The 21,422-nt window shown below is 41.9% G+C and overlaps 1 protein-coding gene and 1 long non-coding RNA gene across 6 annotated transcripts; both read right to left on the reverse strand.

Moving 5' to 3' along the window:
* Positions 1–1,690: 1,690 nt before the first annotated feature.
* On the reverse strand, positions 1,691–8,704 carry LOC110475293 (uncharacterized). The gene is made up of 2 exons (XR_002466250.3): positions 8,623–8,704; positions 1,691–4,316 (listed from the first exon to the last, which is right to left on the reverse strand). It is a non-coding gene; the product is annotated as an uncharacterized LOC110475293 (long non-coding RNA).
* A 1,231-nt stretch (positions 8,705–9,935) lies between these two features.
* Positions 9,936–19,717, reverse strand: LOC116183730 (uncharacterized). 5 transcript variants are annotated; one of them, XM_077784058.1, is made up of 5 exons: positions 19,146–19,717; positions 18,916–18,993; positions 13,513–13,557; positions 13,112–13,221; positions 11,826–12,534 (listed from the first exon to the last, which is right to left on the reverse strand). In XM_077784058.1, exons 1-5 carry the CDS (start codon positions 19,251–19,253, stop codon positions 12,501–12,503), a joined length of 375 nt encoding a protein of 124 aa, XP_077640184.1. In that variant the 5' UTR covers positions 19,254–19,717; the 3' UTR covers positions 11,826–12,500. The 5 variants fall into 5 exon arrangements, 4 of the variants coding, with proteins under 4 accessions (XP_077640185.1, XP_077640184.1, XP_077640186.1 ...); XM_077784059.1 differs by lacking the exons at positions 11,826–12,534; positions 13,112–13,221 and adding an exon at positions 9,936–10,704; XM_077784060.1 differs by lacking the exon at positions 13,112–13,221.
* Between the last annotated feature and the right edge of the window lie 1,705 nt (positions 19,718–21,422).

The following is a 21,422-nucleotide window of genomic DNA, read 5'->3' on the forward strand; positions in this document are numbered from 1 at the left end:
TAAACAGATAAATGAAAACAACTGGCTTGGAGGGAATTGAAAAGACAACAAAACTTACAGCCAGACTCTTCATGGTAGACTTGTGATATTTCACTGCAATGTGTCTTTCTAGTTAGAAATTTCTTCCATTAAATCTATAAAATGCCTGCTGATTCAAGCAATACTTTTAACTAATGACTCTACTTCTACTGCCATAATATCCATCCCTTTACTTCACCTCTCCTCTTTATTTCAACACAAATAACCCAATATATGTCATTCTAAATGTTAGTTTGCATCTCAGCAAATGTCATTTCCAAGAAATATGACAATTCTGTATCTGTTGCAACCTGTACTCTAAAATCCAATAACTTTGTTCTATGAAAATAGATGTAGATAATGAAGATGGACATAATATCTGGTAATCTGCAGCACTCATAAATCTGACAACTCCACTTTTCAAATCCCTGTGCTGATTCATCCTGTGTCTGAAGACCAAGCAGGCAAATTGTTGTGTAAAAGTAAAATGCCTTCTTAACCCTCCTAAATACTGAATGGCTGTGGAATTGGATCTTTGGAATAACATTATAACTTCAGCTTTTATCCTGGACTTAATGATCATTTTTCTGCTTGGGTTCTAATGTTTTATGCTATCCTTTAGAAATATTGATGTCTAAAACAAAATCTGATCATTCTGAAATTACAAAAATTGCATATAAGGAATGTTTCTTTAATTCAAGATTCCATTCATATTAGTAGAACATGCTCTCCTAAAAGTACAGATTGACTTTGGTTTCTAAATGTGAAGAGGGTAAGATGCTTTCTACTGGAATATATTAGGGTTCCTTGTAACAGGCCAGTATTTCCATTTACTTAACAGACTTTCATTGCCAAAAAAATGGCTTATTTTAGAAAGGCAGGATTTCCAAATAATTTATTACTCATGAATTAGTCATTTTCTGTGTCCCACATTTACAGCTAAGCAAATGGAAAACTAACTGTAAACATGTTGCACTGATTTCTGACTATAATGCTGTTCATAGCAATCCTGTGGCCAATAAACAATCCTACTGGCCATAATAAAATCTAGTCCAAGCTAGATTCTGAGCTCTGACAAACAATTACCAAAGCAGGACTAGAAGAAAAAAATGCATTCTTTTTCTGAAAGAGAGTGCTAACATTAAGCTTAGCTATAGCAAAACCAAAAAACCATAATAAATAGCTAATGAAGGAAAAGCATCAATGTGAACTGTGAAAGAATTCTACCCTAGCAAACTTCAATAACAGCATTTAGATATAGACACTGAGGTGACCATAACAGGGTGCACTGGAAACATCCCCACCTCCCTGTGAGGTCCAAACCTATCTTACAGTGAGGTACTTGGGTAGAGAGTTGTTGGCATAACTCACGTCTACCCAAATTATTTGGTCTGAAGAATCTTTGGAAAAAATAACATATAAATATTAATTCAAATTTGAATATGAATATCAGTTTGAGTAGAATTATAACTGGTTATACTTTATTTGACTTTTTTTCTCATCTAAATATATCTTTCCATGAAGCCAAAATGTTCCATAAAAATGTATCAGATTTAATGATGTTTACAATGGGAATGTTCTAAATATCCTGGCTTGTCAATTTAGTAATTTCCTAATGAGAGAGTAAAACAAAGGATTGGAAATAGAAATACACAAACAAACAAAAAAAATATTTGGTTCCAAAATAGTTGTATGCAATTTTATTACATAAAAGTGTTCTAAAGAGTTTTATTTTCAGTGTGAAACAAAAAGACATCTCAAACCATACATATTTTTACAGATTGGGAAATAACACATTGCCTTTAGGTTTACTCAAGGTGTGACATTTTCTGTTTGCTTCCTGAAAACAATGCAATTGTTCTGTAATAAGGAATACTTAAAAAAATATTTTTCAGCTTGAATTCATTTGTAGTTTTAAAAGCAAGTTTCGGTTGACTGTAACTTTTATATCTACAATTTTTTCATATATTATGTTGACCTACATAAATCAGCTCTTCAGTGAAAAGAAGCAGTAATTACAAACATAGCAAACCAGTACCATATTTACAGATGACACTCCAGATTATATTCATTTGCTTTGTGAATAATGTCAGTTATTCTGAATGTATTTGTATGACATATCAGTTGTATTGCCTGCAAACATATTTTAACTTCAGAGTAAAATGTAAATTCTGAATTTTCTATTGCTGGATAAGAAGATGGGACTGAAAAGATCCATAAGGCTGCCCTATAGCCACAGTTTGTCATTAAATAGATGCAACACTTATACAAAATTGCCTTGGTCAACCCAAGATTCCTGAAATTCAGGACATTGTGCTTGCTCTTCCTACCTCCAAGGAATCAAGTGTGAGTGGATGTATACTCTGTGTCCATGGTTCTTAAAAAACAAACAAAAAAACAAATAATCGCTTTCTCAATCATGGTATTAACTTAATTTGGGATTTAGTTAAAAGCTAGAATTAAGGTGTACCAGAGGATGAGAAAAAATTTCACAGGTTCTTGAAATTATAATTGCAATATATTGAATAAAACTGCCAGTTAATCCATAGAACATAGTAATATTATTCATTACAAAAGGAGATGAAAATAACCTCTCAGTGGTTCTTCTAATCAGATCTGGGGAAAATAATCTTCCTAGTTGAAATTTGGCAACTCGTTTTACCTCAAAGCCATGATCATGACATATTAACTTTGGAAAATTAACCGATACTCTGCTCAGATTTTCAGCTGAGGCAAGCTGGCATAATGTAGACCTATCTATTCTGAAAATAGGAGCACAAATTCACATAGGCTACTTAATGAATTAAAAAAATGTATATTACAAATTGTCAAAACTCACAACAAACAGGAGGGTCTATAGATTGAGGATTACTCGCTGAAGTGATTTATAAATAATTTTAAAGTGTAACAGTAGTAAAGAATTTTGTAGCCTGTTTGCAAACAATTGGAGAACAGAAAAAAAACCAAAATTTGACCAATTATTCATTCTGTGTCAATCAATTCACTTTAGCTGTCACTATACTAGAGACATTTTATATAAGCTTTTCAAACTGCACTGATAAAAGGCATGCACAGGGCAAAAGAATAATGGAAGGCTTTTTGTTTTCCCTATAATTTCTTTTTTTTTTTTTTCCCTCTCACAATCATGTAGAAATCCTTTGGGTCGCCCACTTTGTTTACAAGGTGATATATGTCTCACCTATAAAATATCTGTGAAGCACAGTATCTGTTAAATTTTAGCCAAAAATCACTTCCTTTCAAAATTAAAATAGCTTATAAAAACAACAATTTGTGAAAGGACCTATAAGATTTTACTGCTGTTCTGTCACATACTTTAGAATTATTTTTTGAAAAAAAACCTCAGTATTTTCAAATAGTTTTTATCCAATTACAAATGGCTATGAAATCTAGGAATAAAACAGTATTGGTAATATTTATATTTCTACAGAAAGGAAAGATAATATCCAGGACTGGCTTTTAAAACTATTAATGAGCACTGGCAATGCGAAAAAGAGATGGATTAGGTAGATGTAATGAGATATGATTAAAGGGTGTAGGCACTGAAGGGTGTTGGAGAAATTCTTTTCAGAGGGAGTATAATTAGTGTCTGATAAAAGTACTTAGTAGATAAGATTTTTGAAGAAGAAAGGTTAAGATAAACACATACCATATGACAAACCTGTTTAATTTTTTTCCTTTCTTGTATAGTCAATAAACTGTTGAAGTTTTATACATAAATAACATTTGTTGAATACCTGATGAAACCCCACAAAACAACTAAAAGGGTTTTAATTGCAAAAGACAGAAAGCAAAGAAAATTTTCTATTACATTTCCTTTTTTGCTTTTCTCTTTTTATTTATACAACTTAGACAATAACATACAACCTTTTCCTGAAATTAAGCAAATAAATGGACTTCTTAAAAAGCAAGATTCTATAAGTTGCTTAGCAACTTTCAAAACATTTTTTATTAAATTGGAAGCTTCTTGTCTTAGTTTAATGTCTAAAAAATGCAGCAGCCTAAAGCAGACCATTCCAGCCACCTTTATACAAGTCCTGGAAAAATGCTTCTCTGTCCATTTAGCCAATACTATTGTGCACACTTGAAAATAACTCTTAGAATGAGATGCCAGGCCTTTGGTTTTCTACTTTTAGGTGTGAATCTTTAACCTACAACTGGAGTTTGGATTTGGAATGACAAATCTCAGTACAGTTAGAGCACTCATAGATTAATTGCAGATAAATATATTAGATACTTACATATCCAGAAGAGAAGTTCACCAAGTGAAACATGAAAACCTAAAATAAAAACAAATGTCCTGCACATCTGGGGATTCCTCAATAAAGGAGAGCTACCATGTCATGATCTCTGGTCCCTATTTACAAGACCAGCAATGGTGAATTCCCCTTTGTTGCCTTGTTTTTAAGATGCACTATCTTTTCTACAGTAATTCATTGCAACAGAAAAGTGTTTAGTACTTTACAGACTCATAGAATAGTTTGGGTTTGAAGAGGTCCTAATCTCATTCAGTCTGAAGCCATTTCCCCTTGTCCTGTCACTACATGCTTGTATAAAACTCCCCCTCCAGTTTTCTTGTAGGCTCCCTTCAGGTACTGGAAGGCTGCAATTCTGTCACCCTGAACCCTTCTCTTTTCCAGGCTGAATAAAACAAATTCTATCAGCCTTTCTTCATAGGAGAGGTGCTCCATCCCTCTAATCATCTTTATCATCTTGCTGGTGCTCCTGTGAACCTGCTCCTGAAGGCTGATGTCTTTCCTGGACTGGGGACCCCAGAGATGGATGTAGTACTCAAGGTGAGGTCTCACCAAAGCAGGGTAGAGGATCAGTATCACCTTCCTCAACCTTCTCATTCTGCTTTAGAAGATTTGAAATGGTTGGCTTTCTAGGCTGCAACCTTCTGCAGCATTCTGGATGTAAAGTATTTCAATTGTCCTTTCCTAATTATGCATTCATGAAGAAAAGCATTGGTTAAACTCAACATTGGAAACTCTAACCTGACACAGGCTTTTGAAATAACTCTGAAAGCTAATTCAGGCCCATGTTCCAAGAGAACTGTCCTCAACATGGCTGCTTCTTCACACTCAGTCCCAGAGCAGAGGAACTTCACTTTGCAATAGCAGTGCAGAAAAGCAAAACTGCAAGCCTGAGATCAGGCTGGGCATGGAGCCCACATGCTGATAGCACTGCCTTAACTTCAGTGCAGAAGAGTAAATCAGGATCTTCCTCATCCTCAAAAAAGTATATCTCTTAAAGTACTGCCACACATCAGGAGCAGATTTTCTTCCTCTTTTTGTGTGCTGGAGTGTCATATTTTCTTACATCAGACTTCCTGTCTGCATGCAGAAATCGTGTCTCTACATGGCATGGAGGGTGGTCCCACTTAGGGGAAAATACACAGTTATGCAGAACAGTCTCTAAATCATGGGCCAGGTTATTTAAGTGTACTTCTTAATCAGTACATAAACCAGTTCCCACTGGGCACATAATCTGCCCAGAGAATATCTGAAACTCCTATAAGGTGCTGAGTTCAAGCATCTTGCAAAAACTGCCCCAGAACACTTGCTGTTATCCATGAGCAAGTAACCAAAACAAATAATAGAGTTGGAGGAAAGTTCCCATCCCTAATAAATAAAATCCAAATACATACATCCAGATTGGTGGATTATTTTCATGAAGATTGGTATGAGCAAAGGGAGCAGTGCTTTTAATGATATTTCAATACTAGATCAACAAAAGAAAGAGAACAGATCTTTTTGTCTCATGACTTCAGTAATTTTTGCAGTTCATACCAGTTCATTACTAATTATTTAATTAATTGTGAGATTTTTAGCTCCTCTAAACTTCAAGCAGGTTTTCAATAGCAGTGAACGATTTCTAGGTGCCAGAAGGAAGTTTCAAAGTCACTCCTGATCAATAGACCTAAAGGAAGATTGAAAAACTCCTTTTCTTGGCAGTACTCTGTTATTTCTGAAGTGTAATGATAACACTGTAAATCAACATTGTTCAGCATCGTCAACATTGGTTTTGATGCTTCTTTTTTGGCTCCAGCTCCATCAAAAAAACTGAAATATTTGATTTTTTAAATGAGCATACCAAGGTAGTATATAACTTGGCTTATGTTTTTGTGAAAGTATCAATTCTAAAAATTTACAGAAGAAAGATCTACAGAAGAAGTTAATCTATTTCCTTTCAATGAAAGGACATTGCTCAGATTGCATTAATCTCGAGGGAGGGGGTGAGTTGCAGACCTGGCATTGAATTATTAGATCCATGGGGCTTCCAACATTTATGTAAATAATCTCAAAAATATTTTCCACCTGTTTCCATCAATTAGGAACATTTCAAGTACATTTAAACCTTTTTTTTTTTTTTTTTTGCAACTTTTCATTGTTTGTCTGTTTCTTCCAGTGATACTTCAGGGTCACCAGGCAAGGAGGCCAAGATTCGATGGATTCCAGCAGAACAGGAGTGTAAATGGAAGTGTCAGGAATTCTATTGTGTTGTAGGAAGAGAGAGATAGGGGTGGTTCTTCTAAGTGAATAAAATGCTAGGTCTCACACATGCTTACTTGTACACACCTGCTTACACAAGTCCTGATACCCAAGATTCCTCCTGTAAACCAACAGCACTATTTCATAGTTTCAGTGGGGATCATGGTGGAATTTTGCAGAGAAAGTCTGGATCATCTTAGGATCCACGTGAAAACAAGGCAGCGAGCACTTTTCTGCTTTGCTTGAAGGGGCACATGTCAAAAAACTCTTAGAGACATTAACAAAGATTGGTTCATGTGTTGCAAAACAGACTGATCAGACACCCAAAGACCTACACTACTTTCTCTTGTCACCTTTCTGGGTACTGCAAGCTGTGGTCTGTGCCATTTTTGAGGTAAGAACCATGTAGGCTGGAAATCAGTAGTGCCATTCTGGTCTGCAAAACACTTCTGCTTGCTTTCTTTCACTGCTGTTAGACTTTCTTTCTTCTTCCTTCTATTTTTTTTTCCCTTGATAAAGTCTTAATGTTGCTGTTGCTGATGCTGATGTTCTGCTTGAATCAGGAACCAAAAACATGTGACTTTACTAGCTCTCCCCTCTTTTTGCAGTTTCTGCACCGCTTAGAGTGATGGCACAGAGTCCAAAGTCACAACTCTGGGCTTTCCATAGATGGATCTTGAAGATGCAATGCAAACTCACCATGAAGAGAAAAAAAAAAAAAAAGGATTTCGCCTGTAGTTACACTGAACTTTTCACTGAGTTCATTTGAGCTGACAGGAACAGGATGCTATGTTTGAGTGACAGCATTTACCCTAAATGGAAGTCAGTGTAGAGGAGAGGAGCAAGAGAAACATTATGAAAATCTTTACTAAAGATGAGAAAAGATATCCTGTTTGAAAAGAAGACTGTGGAATAAGCCCTGCTGGTCATAAATATTTTAGATGTTCCTGTTCCTGCAGAAAACTGAAACCTATAATTGATTCAATTTTTTAACCACAAAAATTAGAACTGATATTTTCTGCTGCTTGTCTGTGTGTGGTTTGATGTTCCCTACAATTGTACTTCACTGATTCATTATTTTCTTTAAATGTTAACATAAGAAGGCTCTGTTTTACTGCATTCTCACTTGCTTTGGGATTTGTTTTGTGCTTGGTTTTTTCTTTGGGATTTAGGGGGTGGTTTTGGGGTTTGGATTTTTTTCCAATTACAATCAAATGGGAACTACTTCTAGGTGAAGTAGGGTTATCCTCCTCCCATCTCCCCAAAATAAAATGTTGCTCTTCAGAGTATCACTCTCCTTTAAGTCTGTGCAATCTCTTGAAGATTAGGGACAAGTATGCAGGAAGAAAGTTGTCAGGGTTTAGATCAAAGTTGGGGATTGGTGAGGGACAGGGGAGGGGGGAGAAAAATAAATCACTAAGCAGATCTCAGAGACTGCAAGGCCTCCAGCGCCTTCTCTTTTAGGGTAATGTGTACCTTTTTCCCACTACTTGCAAGGAGTTGAAATAACTATTTGAAAAATAAGGAAAATTGTTATTCCCATAAGGTCTAAGAAATATGAGCTGAAGCTTTAGGAAAATATTGGTCCTTTTTCACGTCTCAGACGATCAGAAAATTCTTTGCATTTTCTGTTTCAGAAAACCCTAAATATAATAGATAGTTCCTTTCAGAAATTGCCAGTAACACCCTACCCTATTCATCCCAGGTTTTCAGAGCTCACAGTAGTGGCTGGATAGATGAGGCCATCACGAGCCAGAGACATCATCAGCGCAGAACACTCTGCTATTTATTTAGACTCTGAAAAAGAGCCTTCTTGCTTATTTTCCTAAAATAATTAAAATGCATCACTTAAGTTCCGATTTGCTAAAAAAAAAAAAAAAAAAAAAGGCGTGGGAGCATAAATGTTTTGGCTCTGAGATGACAGTAAATATATCTTCGCATCATGTTTTTATTTTACCGTTTCCAATGCATCTATCCTTCCTAGCCCTAGCCCCTTCCCCTCCCCCACTAATTTCTGAAGTGTCTGAAAGAGCCCTGGAGCTCACAGCATTCTCTCTCTCCCCTCTTTACGGCGGGAGATCAGATGTATTACCTTCCCCTTTCGCACGGCCGGTGACGGGATGCAGGAACGGCTCCAGCCGGGTGCTGGGCCCCGCGGCCGGCGCACGGAGCGCGGCGAGGGGCCCCGCTGAGCCGGGCGAGCCCGGGCGGGGCAGCGGCGCCCGGCCCCGCTGCCGGCCGGAGCTCGGGGCCGCCCGCGGCAGCGGAGCCCGCCGAGCCCGAGATCGGGCTTACCCTGTCTGTGCGGCCCTCGGTACGGCTCGGGGCTCTGCTGCTGCTTTGTTGATGTGTTTTTTAACCCGCAAAACAGGTCGGGGGGGCGTTGCTCCGAATTCTTCCACTGCTGACTGGCTACCTCGGGAAAGGAGTTTCTTGAATTAAACTACGGGGAAATATAAATATATGTTTATTTCAATCTTCATTCGCCTCGATAGCTGAGAAATGTCTGTTATTTACACGTTGTGCAGGGAAGCCAGCTCGATATTTATTTAAAAAGGGTAACTCCAGCACTGCTGGTGATGTTCATTTGCAATTCCTACACACTGGCTATTATGTGCAGGGAACTAATCCTGCCTTGCCTTGAAAACAGAGCTTTCACTTAGCTCACTCCTCAGATTCCCTTTAAATGAGAGCCCTTGTTTTGCTGGGATTTTATTATTTTTAATAATTTTCCTAATGCGTGGTAGTGCTTTCTTTTTTCTTCTCTTTTTTTTTTTTTTTTTTTTTTTTTTTTTTCTTTTGGCTTTTTCTGTCATGAGCCTTTTGGGTCCTCTCGTGCCCTCGTCGCTGTTGTGAGACGGGAAAGTTGGGAGCACCTATGATTCCGTCCTCCTCCCTGTTACAGCTGTCGGCAGTGAACCCCAACCCATAGGCGCTGCATAATGGCCAACCCTCTCACACCCTGGATCAGTGTCCAGCCAGGGAGCACCGCCGAGGTTTAATTGCATCCATCTGCTGGCATTCACTGAAAGGGCGAGCGATACGGGCCATGCTACCCACCAGGGAATCCGTGCCTGGAAGAGCTGTGTCTCCTCGCAGGCAGGCACCAAGTCCGGCACAAATCAGGCAGGGCTGTCTCCGGCCGCTAAACTCAACGTCCTGAGATCCTGAACCCACTGACACGAAGAAAGAGCTTGCCTCTGCGACCCCCTGCAAGCCAAGACTGGCCCCTCCGAGGAAAGAAAACCCGGAGGTCAGTGTAACAGACCCCGGCCCACCCAGCCACATTTTCCCAGAGCACCAAGGGCGCCCGAAGGTAGGGAGTGACCCAGAAGTCCCGAACCGGGCCAGATCTCCTTTAGACCGGGCCTGAGGGGCCAGAGCGTCTGATGGCCGCTAGCAGGACGCGTTTAAAGCGTTTATTGGCATTACGGCAGTACAGTGCACGGTCAAAAACAATTCAAGAAGGTACAGGCTTGTCCACGGCAGCCCTTCCCGCCTAACCTGAGGAAGAAGCTCCAGTTCTGCACGAAATTACTCCAGGAATAAAACAATGTTTGCAATTTTAGTAGGATTTTAGTTTATGTATTAATGTCTCTCCGACTTCACAACTGCTTTTCCATCCTATCCCCTGCCCCGGGGCAGAACTTGTTCTCTACGATGAGTCGGAGATTATTAAGAGCCTGACTAAACCTCGTACACCTGCCTGGAAGACTTTGGGATAGATTATGTTATAAAGTACTGTCCCTCGGGTCGGCCAGGATCCACATTTCACAGCCGCATCTCGGAGCGCTCCGATGGCCCCTCTGCCTCCCGTCAGGGCTCTAGCCCATTTGACAAACGCAGCTTCTCCTTCTCCCGGGGAGACGATGAACTCACGCTAACATTACAGCCACTGATTTCTCCGATCTCCCATTCCTCACTGACCCCCTCTCGAGGATTCCCCTCCCCCACCTCACCTTCATCTCCCTCCCCTGCCACCCCCCCGCCCCCTCCCCACTTTTCTTTATGATTCTAGTGAACAAAAACCGGCATTTGATAACAGCACACTGTCCTGGGCTGCTTGTGCATCATGACTTCGCAGACCTCATTCATCACGGATCCTTCTCCCGGACAGTTCCCACTTTGGCTGTCAGGCTTTTCTCGTCACGTCACCTTCTTCCTCCACAGATACCTAATCAGGGAGAGAGCACATCCCAGGCACATCCAAGGCAGAAAAGTCCGCCCACCCCCACCTTCCCGTGCTCCCTGCGACCGCCCTTCAAGCCCCATGGCTTCGGTTTCCCAGGGCTCAAGAAATACAGGAATAGAGAAAAGGGCTCAGCTCTGCAGGACCTGGTGCTAACACGGTTTCTCCGGGTCCCAAACTAAGGGCACTGATTCAGTGACGAATTTCCCCAAGCATGACGCAACAGCACCAAAAAACTTTCTGACCGGATTGTTCACATCAATTCCTGCCAAAACACTTGTCTGGAGGTAGGTTAGGAAATGCTGAAGGTCTGGTTAGCAGAGAGTGCAAAAAGCAGACATCAAGGAGAGTTTTCCAAGAGCTTCTAATAAAGTCCCACTAAATCATTATTTTTCTCAGAAAAAAGGTAATGGTATGAGGGCACCTATTTAACCCTTTTATTTTTTTTTTTTTTTTAAGGCATGAAAGAAGGTACAATCTTTAAGAGTTTTCTCTTGACTTACGTGATGACTCACCACACGGTTAGTAGCTTTTCAACTATCGGCTACCACAAGATGTGCATGAAAGCATTAAAAAAACCCAAAACAAACAAAAAAACCAAACCAAACAAAACCCAAAAAACCAACAACAACAAAAAGAAACACCAAAGCAAAACCAACTAAACAAAAAGGAACTGCGGGCCCAAACTCCCGTGAGTCATCATGTTTAATAACTAACTAGCTTCAACTCTGCATCTCTATGTGCGTTTGTATTTTCATTGTCAAAGAATAAGCGTGTATGTTCTTCACATGTTAGATTTGCAATTTCGTGTTCATTTCGACATTCCCTAACGACCCATCCCACAGAGGTGTCTAAAAGCACCTACAGATTATCTCTCATCTCTCTACTACTCTAATGTGACACACCTACTTACATTTTAGGGGTAAATAATTTGAGACAGATTTACAGTTCAACCCTCTCAGCAGACAGGAGGAGAGGTCTGCGTGGAATATAAATTCAAGAAAGTAATTCTTTCTCAAACAAATAATCTGTTCCCTTTCAAATATAATTAATGTTTTGATAGAGCATTTCTTGTGAGAGAGAGATACAAAAACAGAGGCAACCTCTTGGATCTCTGTTTGTATATTTTCAACAGGAATTTACAGTACCTATCTTGTGAATGTGACAGATAGAGTGTTTTGAACATTTAGAATTTTATTTATTAGCAGAACTACAGCAAGAAACTGGTAGGTCCTTACTATCCACCATGCCCATTTAATGTACGGCTTTGTTGCAGAGGAAATTGCAGTGGCAGGAGGAGGGCATTAGTCTTTCAGGGGGATGAGAAATGTTCCCTGGTTCTCAGGGTGCAGACTTCTGTGCTGTTGTGCTCCAGAGGCATATGTCCTTGTGCTTTGTCTTTCGTTCTCCTCTCTCTTTCCTCCGTGAGAATGAACCTATGTCCCTTTTCTTCTCACGTAAGGAGTTAAGGAAAACGGTAGGGACATTTTGGTTTTGAGTCTCCAGCGTTCACACTGGTCCGGGAAATGATGTGTTTCAAGTCATATAATCTGAACAAAGCCATGTTTGAAATTGCCCAGAACATTCATCAGATGCTTGTTAAATATGATTGTATGGTTCATTAGTTATAGATCTGCTACCTAATTCAGCGGGGCTGAATTGTCTTTTTTCCCCTTCTTCCTCTCTCTCCCTCTCTTTACTTCTTTCTCTCTTTGCTTTCTACCGCTGGTTTCAGAGGAAGGTATGCAAAGACGATTCTGCCACACTTGGGTACACGAAATTCACTGATATCTGTTCTCAATGCCTACATCGTTTCTAAAGCACAAAACAAAACTGACTTTGTGAGGGGAAAAAAAAAAAACAACCAACAACCAAAAAAATCAAAACAAAACAAAAAACCCACCCAAAAAAATCAAAACCAAAACAAAACCCAAACACCCAACCACAAACCAAACCCAAAAACTATCTTTTAACTCAAAATGCTATGAACGTTGGAAATGAGTTTAAGACCAATGCCATATGGACACTACTATCTAATTCATGAATGGCCAGATTCGACTTCCACAAGTATCAAAAGTAAATTCACATTCATGCCACTGCATTGGGTCCCCAATATGTCTATAGCCTAATAATACAGCTTATCATATCGTTCATTTTTCAATGTCATATTATTTGTGAAAAAATCGAGTATTAATTGAAAGAGCAGAGAAACTTTAAAAAGCGTTGGTTTCCAGCTGGGGTTGCCTTGCCTCATCTCACTTTGCTCAAGCCGGTACTTTCAAAGAAAGGGAGGACACATCTGAAAATGACTCTTCATAGAAAGTGCCAGACCTGCAGTCGGTCTGAAAGTCTTTATCAACAATAAACATTAGGAATATGCGTCATTACTAACCTTGAAAAAATAATCACTGGGCTTAGAAGAGTGGTATTTGCTTTTACAAAATAGTGCAAGGAAGGCCCTCTAGTTGTACAGGAAACACACATGGCTATTCCAATGCCAGGCTTAAAAATAATTTAAAAAAATAAATAAAGAAAAAAAAGAAAGAAGAATCAAAAAACACATCAATTAAAAAAAAATTATAACCTCTAGATAGATTATTACAGACCCATAGAGTATTATCTCCCTACATATGGGCAGTATAACTTGGATTTTAAGTAAACAATGTTGTAATGCCCTTTTAATTTTATCGTATATATTGTCTGGATTTACATTTTCTAGAAAGTCATAAAATGTCTTGTAAACACCTGAACGCTGTGACAGAGATAACCTTAGTTCAATACAAAGTTACCAACCTCAGTCATTGAGATCCAATTAATTCGATGTTTGCCTCCAGTGATCTGTGAAAAAAAAAAAAAAAAAAAAACATACGGAGAGGGAGGCGACGGACACACAAAAAAGGAAAATATTTACCGCATTGATCTGATAATATATAGGAAAATGTCAAATACACACTTTTTAACTATCGTCTTTAAAAATAACAAAAAGTAATAAAAATAGCTTCGGTACCTCTAATATGCAACTGGTCTTTTTTCGCCAAAGGCTAACATTAGGGACTATCGCACTTACGTTCAGAAAATATTGTTATTTTTCTTAATGGGGAAAATTGGACTCCCGCGACTTAGATCTGTGGTTTTTAGAACTGGGATGGAAATTGGACTGACACCACTTTGCACTTTAACAATCGGATTTCGTCAGGGTACAAGTTGTTTGTTTAACCCGACAGCTCCGTGCACCCCGTCGCACGCTTTTACACACTCATTAAAACGATTATTCACGACCTGTCGAGTGTTTTCTCGTTCATTCACAGGAAAGACTTAGCGCTCTAAGATTCAAGAGCATACGGTCAGCTATACCACTGGCCGAGGGGAGAGATTACTTATCTCTGTGATCATCTGATGCGAGGCTGTCTTATCGCTACAGGTTGTAAAGCAGCAGTTCCTGGAGGTAAAAGAAAGAGGAAAAATCCTCCCCCCCCCCGCCCCGCGCCAGCGAAACTTGCCGAAAGCAAAAGACGAGGAACACAAGAGAAGAAGGGCTCAACACTCGCTCAGCGCCGCGCGGGTCCCGCTCCCGTTGCCCAGCCCGCGGCTCGGGCTCCCGCCGCGCCGCTCCCCGGGCAAGCGGCGGCCGGGGCGGCGGGGGCTGCGCCCCGCGGGGCAGCGCGGGGCTGCGGAGGCGGCCTTCCCCCCTGCACCTGGCTCTCACACCGGCCCCCGCCTGCCGGGCCTGGTCCCGAGCTCGCTGCCCGCCGCCGAGGTGCCCGTGTCGGTACAGCCGGAGCGGCGTGGGGACGGTATTGATAAAGCAGAGCCCTACCCTGAACGGCTGCGAAAGAAAATGCGGGTGTCGGCTGGAAAAGCGTGTTTAAAAAATAGATCAAAATGTCAGCCTTCTGGGGTCCTGAGAGAGAATGGCTGGAAAATAGACCGTTTAGCAGAGAGGCTGGGGCGATTCCTTTTGGACCGATTAAATCATTAAGCCAAAAAAGCAACACAAAATACCGCCTGCTTTGAGCGCTCTGATATTTGGATTCCGACCCCTCTGTTTTGTTTGGTTTGGTTTGGTAGGCTTTTTCCTTTTAATATATCGATTTCTGATTTCGATATTCAGATTACCTTCCATCTATGAGGAAACCCCAGGGGCCACTCTGTTGCTGGAAAGGTGTTTTACACTTACAAAGGAACCTAAGGGCCTGGAAGGCGAAGCACACATCAACCCCTGTTCAGCCTCTGCGGATCCAGAAACTCATTTTTCATTTGGAAAATATCTAAACAGAATGCCCCTTTATTTAAATGAACCGACCCCGAATGCAACAAGGGATTTTAATCTGAAACGGTTTCCTAATTGCTCGAAAGGCAAGCACGTATAAGTAATTTGTTAAACTTATTGGATTGCAATAATCCACTATCAGGTTAGCTAAGAATGGATCTGTCAAGTGTGTTTCCCAGTCTAAGCTCTTTCTTTCAAACCAATCTGGTATAATAATTAGCAGACAAAGAGCCCGAAATATGTAAGCAAATATCTAAAGATCTGCATAAATAAACATACTAATCAATAGCAAGCTACTCAACACTTGTCTTATTGATGAAGAGACAATCGATTTTGCTGTTCCAACCCGCAATCAGAGATCTGTATTTAATTATTAGTACTTTTACCTCCACTGATTTAGTAATAAAAATAGAGGTAATAAGTCCTACCCTTCCATCTAAATACAAATGATAGTGATGACATAACTAAAGGCAAGTTACGCTTCCCAGCAAAACAAACAACTTTGCTCAAACAGAATAAACAAGCAAGCAAGAAAAGAGCTGCCTTTTCTGATGAATGCTAGCTGACACCTTCACAGTCAGAAAAGATCGGGCAAATATATACATGCATATACGCACACGTGTATACACGTGTATATGTATAGCTATTGAAAGATAAATATAGAGGGAAAAGTTCATTGATTAAACAACAACGCCATTTTTATTTGCAGAATTCTCATCTGTTTTCTTATAAACCCATAAGAGTATATGTATACTATATGCTAATAAAAATACACCTTGCAATTTGTACCACCGTGGTACAAAATCTAGACTGCATTTAAAGCCCTCTAGGCCCACTCGCCATCAGAAGTCAGTTCAGAAATCTAAAAGGAGATTTACTTATCACCAGCGTGTTATGAAGTAACCTGTGAGCCACAGCATTAAATATATAAATGATTATGTGATATGCTCAACCATAGACCTCTCTAATTATCTGTCCTAGCTCTGTTTTGTTCGGGGTCTAGTGAAACTAGTGAAAACTCTAATCGGTGCCATTCATCCCCATTAGAAAATATATTGGTGTGTCGATGAAATTGTGTTTGGGCATGCAAGCACCACAGAAAGATATGAAATGCAACTTATAGTATAACATCGCCAAGATTTTTTACTCAAAAGAATAGTTTGGTAACGAGTGAATGTTACCCTTCCTTAATTTATTAAAGGATTGCATCCTTTTGGGACACACCACACTTCACAATGAGCAATGAGATTCTGCTTTTTTTTTTTTTTTTTTTTTTTTTTATGATAATACGTTTTCTCGTTCTCTCTCTCTCTCTTTTTTTTTTTTTTTTTTATTTTTTCTTTTTTCTCCCCCGGTTGTGTTCTGAGGCTGAGAAAAGGTTAATCTTTTTTACTCTATAGCCAGGCTTAGGCCAGATTTTTTGGCAGGTATGTGTCTCCTCTTGGATATAACTAACTTAGTAGTCTAGCTAATATTAAATACTTGAGATGAGGAAATTTCTGAGTAAAAGCAGGCAAGGTGGGGGCGTGGGGTCGAGAGGCGACGGACGGAGAGTGGCTCTCCTCCTTCCACTAGTGAACAGTGCAGGGCAGACACTTAGCCTGGAGGGCCTCCAAGTCAATGGGGATCTCGGCGAGGTCTCCCCCGCGGGCCGGCCGCTGCAAACCCGGCTCCTCCGCCACCGTCAAGGGAGAGCCGCCGCGAGCGCCCCGAAGGGAAAGAGCTCTTTTCACCTATTTCTGCTTTCCCGTAAAAGGTGCTCCTGCGAAACCAATTGTAAAGAGCTCTGAATTCCCCACCGCGGGGAAAAAAAAAATCAACCCAAGAGAGCCCAGGATTCCTGCCGCCTTTGTAGTTCGAAATTCAGGCTCCCTGGTCAGGCGGCTCCGGGCGAGGAGAGGTTTCACCTCTCGGGCTTAGGTTAAGCAGTTCTTTGCAGCTAGCTTTACAGGGATGCTTTACTCACCTTAGGGTAGGGTGACAATGGCAGGCTTTTCTCAGACCCCCTTTCGTTTAGTCTTTCCTCTCAAATCACGGATAACCCCAAATACACTTGGAGGACTCCCTAGAGATAATTCTTTGAAATGGACTTTGCATTCATTTCCCCGACTGAGAGCAGCAAATCCGCTCGCTTTGAGTCTAATTCGCTAGCCTGATACTGTATTCTGTTACATGGTATTGAAGTGGGGGAGGAGGGGAGGTTGCTGGTAGTTGCTTTGGTTATTTGTTTATTTTGGCAGCTTAATTAATTTTTTTAATTTTTGTTTTTCAAGTTTTCCCTGGTTTGTTTTGCTCCAGTGAAGCGAGAGGTGGGTTTAACAATCCAATTCCTCGATCGAAGCATCCCGGACTAGTTCTTGGGAAGAAGTCTTTAAACGCCTTTCCCTAGGGCAACATCTGTCTCTTGGTAGCTAGAGAACGCAACGCCAAGTCCGCGTGGAGAAGGACACCTCAGATCTTTCCTCCTTTCCGAGGGGAGGGAGGCGGCACGGACTCAGGCCCCGCGAGTGCACACACCGCCTGCAAGCCGCCGTTTGAGCGCCGGGCGGGGTCGCCGGGCCGCGGGAGAGGCCCCGAGCGGACGCCGCGGTTCGCGGGGCGCAGCGCGGCCGGTGCCGCGGCCCGGCGGGGCGGCTCTCCCGCGGGCCAAGAGCGCCCCCAGCCCGCCGGAGGCGCAGCGCCGCCGCCGCGCCGGGCCCCGCCGCGCCCCGCGGACACGCGTGTGCGGGCACGGCGGCTCGATCGCACCGGGAAGGCGCGGGGGCTGGCGGCGCCGGTCCCTGCCGTCCCGGGGATACGCGAGTGCGGATGCCGCCCTTCGCAGCGCAGGGCGTGGGCGGCTCCACCGGTGCCCCGCGGCACCCACGGGGCCATCCCCGGACGGGCTTGCACCGCGCACACAACACGCCGGCGGAGATGTCACAAGTCACCGCTGGCGTGTGCTGTGCGTGTGCGAGCGCTCGTCTCCCTGCACCTGCGTCGGTTTCTGCGATGCGAAAGACAGGCGCTCGGTACCGCTGCCCCTGAGCTGAGGCGTCCCAAGCACAGCGTCGCGGGAAACTCAACTTGCTGTATATTAAAAAAATAATTATTTTTGTAAGGTCAAAAATGGCAGGAGCAAAGGGGTCAAAGTCATCTGCAGGGTGGGACACCGGCCGTGGCTCTTCCCCTCCACCACATCAGGACAGCAAAAGAAGAACAAGTCGGTCCACGGAGGGCCCCATCCCGGGTCCTGCCCACGCAGCAGCGCGCCTGCCCCCACCCGCAAGGATGAGCGCAACGAGCACATCACTTTTATCAGTCGTTTAAACTTCTGCCCCTATTCCGAGATTTCAGCAAGTAAATCTCAACGTATACAAAACTCAGTCATGGAATTTGGAGAATGGGAAGACAAAGGGAGAGTGCCTGCAGCTCTCTCATGGACGTGAACGTTGCCCGTGATCCCTTTTAAGGGCGCATTTTCTCCACTGGAGCACTCAAAGCAAAACCCAGCTCAGTACGGCCGTTTGCAAGGTCTCTTTCCTAGATCTCCCAAAATTTTTGGCATTTAGTCGCTTTCCTGGAAATTTAGAGATATTAGCACACTTTACACAACCCCAAAAGGTGCGATAAGCCTGTAGCTTTTCTCAAATGACAAGCTCAGAATTTTTAGAAATAATTAATTACAGAGTCCGCCTATACTCGTCATGCTAAAATCGTCTTTCATATAGCAGAGATGGATAAAGGACCAAATTTCCTTCGACATGAGTGGTGGAGGGGACTTTTGCCTAGCCTCCGTAATATTTCTGTGCTGTGACCAAAAAGGCAGAGCATGCTCAGGGATCTGCGGGAATGGCGCTCTCTCCCATTCTGGAACCAAAGGACAAAAATCGCGCGTGAAGTTACTTGATTCCTGGGTGTAAAAGATGAGTAAAATCCGCACTCACCCGGTGCCGTCGGAAGACTCCTATCCCCAGGTGCCATCGTGCGCCTTTCTTGCAGGTAGAGGCAGTTTCTCCTGGCATCTTAAAAAAGGCAAACACAACATTGCACCCGTGTGACTTTCTTTGACATTGGTGGCAAACAAGCAAACAAAGAGCACGTTAACAAAACAAGCTAAAATATCTACAGATTAACCACAAGAACTGCTAAATCGGCGAAGAAACTTCCAACTTACCGATTGAAACGAAAGAGCCCGAGGGGGAGGGGGAAGGCCGGGGGAGGAAACACTTTGAGGAAGAGACCGAAAAGAAAAAAAAAGAAGAGAGAGCGAAAATCCTGACATTAGGCACACGCAGTTTTTGGTGTAACCGGTGCTTTGAAACTGTGCTTCGGTTGCACGGGCGACCTGCTTATCGGGGGCCACGGGGAAACTGTACGTTTAGACAGAAGTCTGTCATCTCTATTCATTCGTATCACATGGATCTGCCTGTGGGGATAAGAGGTAGGGAAGATTTTCTTGAAGTGCACCTACCCTTCTGGCGGGAAGGATTTCTGGGCAGGTTTCTTCTGGAGGGTCCCATCTCTCTGGAGTAGCTGAAGTGGAGTTGAGGGCAGGTTCTCCGGTGAGGTAGGAATGTGCAGGAACTCCGCCCTCTGGGCACAGTCACACAAACCCAGCACAACAGATACAGCCAGCCCTAAAACCTCTATTGATCTTCACCTTCACCTCTTCCTAACCCATTTGCCCACCAGTTTCTGACCCATTTACCCGGGCACCTTCACCACGGGGCGGAAAGGGGTTGGGGGTTTGGGGGGGGGGGGGGGGGGGGCGGTATTAAAAACAAGAACACTTCAGTGCACAGAAAAGCAGAGAAGCTACTACAGACACTAATGCAATGGATATACACCTCTGCAGTCTGTGTGTGTCTATATGTGTGTATACATATTTATTGCCAATCGCTGATTTTGTAGTAGCGTAAGATGTATGCGCATATACTTTCTCGGGCTGGTGTATTATTCGCGATCACACAATTAAGAGCAATAGCGGTGATTATCTACAGGCAGACTTTTTTGCTTGTTTGTTTGTTTATCTATCTCCCATCCTAAGGGAAAATATAACAATTAAAGAATAAAGTCGCTAATAAAAGAAGTCTTGCTCAGTGTTCTTTCTTAAGCAAAACTCTGATGTAGCTCAGTCAAAACGTAACCGGAGTTCAGTGGGAGTTTTGCTTGAGTGAATACTGAATACATGGTGATTGAGACCTCATATTAACACAAGTGGTGAGGGGGTGTGTACCTGAATCATAATTTCTGACATAAATCTTAATAATCATCAGAAGAAGTTATAAAGAGCAAAATGACGTCCCGGTTAAACTATTTTTTTCAAGTATCAGATTTTTAAAAATGTCACTCCCCCAAGCAGAAGTTTTGTGCTATTTAAGCCAAATTACATTTTTGTTCACTTTCTTTTAAACCCTTTCTTAAGGATACATTCCACATAAGGGATGATATTTTACTGTAACAAAAGGAAGATATCTAAAACATGACAAAAATTTGTTGGCCAAATATCGCGTTGAAAATTCGAGTTACTGTTTATTATGCTTCAAACATGTTTGCAAAGGCAGTCTTAAAGTCATAATTGGATGTTTCTTGATGAGCAGATTTCTTCTCCTACGATCTACGCGAGCAAAGTTAATCACCTCAAACATCAACTAAGAATATAACAATAGCTCCTTAATTCCATAAAGACCGCCCGTCCCCCATAAACACTCTAAATTAGGAAATGCTAAAGAAACGATGCTAAGACACTGCATCATCCTAGAAATGTACATGTTTTAAAAAATCCTAAAAGCTTAGCTTGAGGATTTGACACATAAATCATTGCGGAAAAAAGTATCAGATAACAGAAATGCTGTATGCTAAACCACCCCCCTAAAAATAACCCAATCAAACCACAAAAAACCCATCACTACCAAACACACACACCCCCCCCCCACCCCCACCCCCCACCCCCCAACAATAAAGCAACAACAAAAAGAAAAACAAACAAGCCACTACCTCAAATTCAGTGCCGAACGAGCCTGGGCAACGAACAGCCTCAGCGAACAAAAGGGTTTCTCTGTCTGAGGAGCAGGCAGAGGTAAAGAAATATCTGGGGCCTTAGAAGTCCTGACACAATCCAGGACAAGTTTAGCGATTTCCTGGTGTTATTTTATTTTTGTTTTGGATTGTACTTATTTTTCTTCCTTTACAAAAATAGTCTAATTCCTGGTAACGTGCATGGAAACATGAATAAATTACCATCTCAGCAATCACCCCTGCGCCCGGTGTAAGAGAAAGAGTGAAAAGTCTGTGGCACCTGAACTCCTTAGGCAATACTTTGCAACACCGAGCCTAAAGGAGAGCTCTGGGAGCGAGTGCTGGCTTAAACTAAGTCTAGAGAGACATACATCAAGGCTACCCTTTCCAGGAATTATTGTGCATCATGCTTATCTAATTAATGCTTATTAGC

Source organism: Lonchura striata, chromosome 6 (assembly GCF_046129695.1).
Source record: "Lonchura striata isolate bLonStr1 chromosome 6, bLonStr1.mat, whole genome shotgun sequence".
Taxonomy (NCBI): domain Eukaryota; kingdom Metazoa; phylum Chordata; class Aves; order Passeriformes; family Estrildidae; genus Lonchura; species Lonchura striata.

Coding starts and splice junctions, on each gene's coding strand:
- LOC116183730 (XM_077784057.1), bottom strand. CDS start 19,253: ATGTCAGGATTTTCGCTCTCTCTTCTTTTTTTTTCTTTTCGGTCTCTT. Junction 18,994..19,145: donor GGGCTCTTTCGTTTCAATCG/GTAAGTTGGAAG, acceptor GCCTTTTTTAAG/ATGCCAGGAGAAACTGCCTC. Junction 13,558..18,915: donor GAGTCTTCCGACGGCACCGG/GTGAGTGCGGAT, acceptor TTTTTTTCACAG/ATCACTGGAGGCAAACATCG.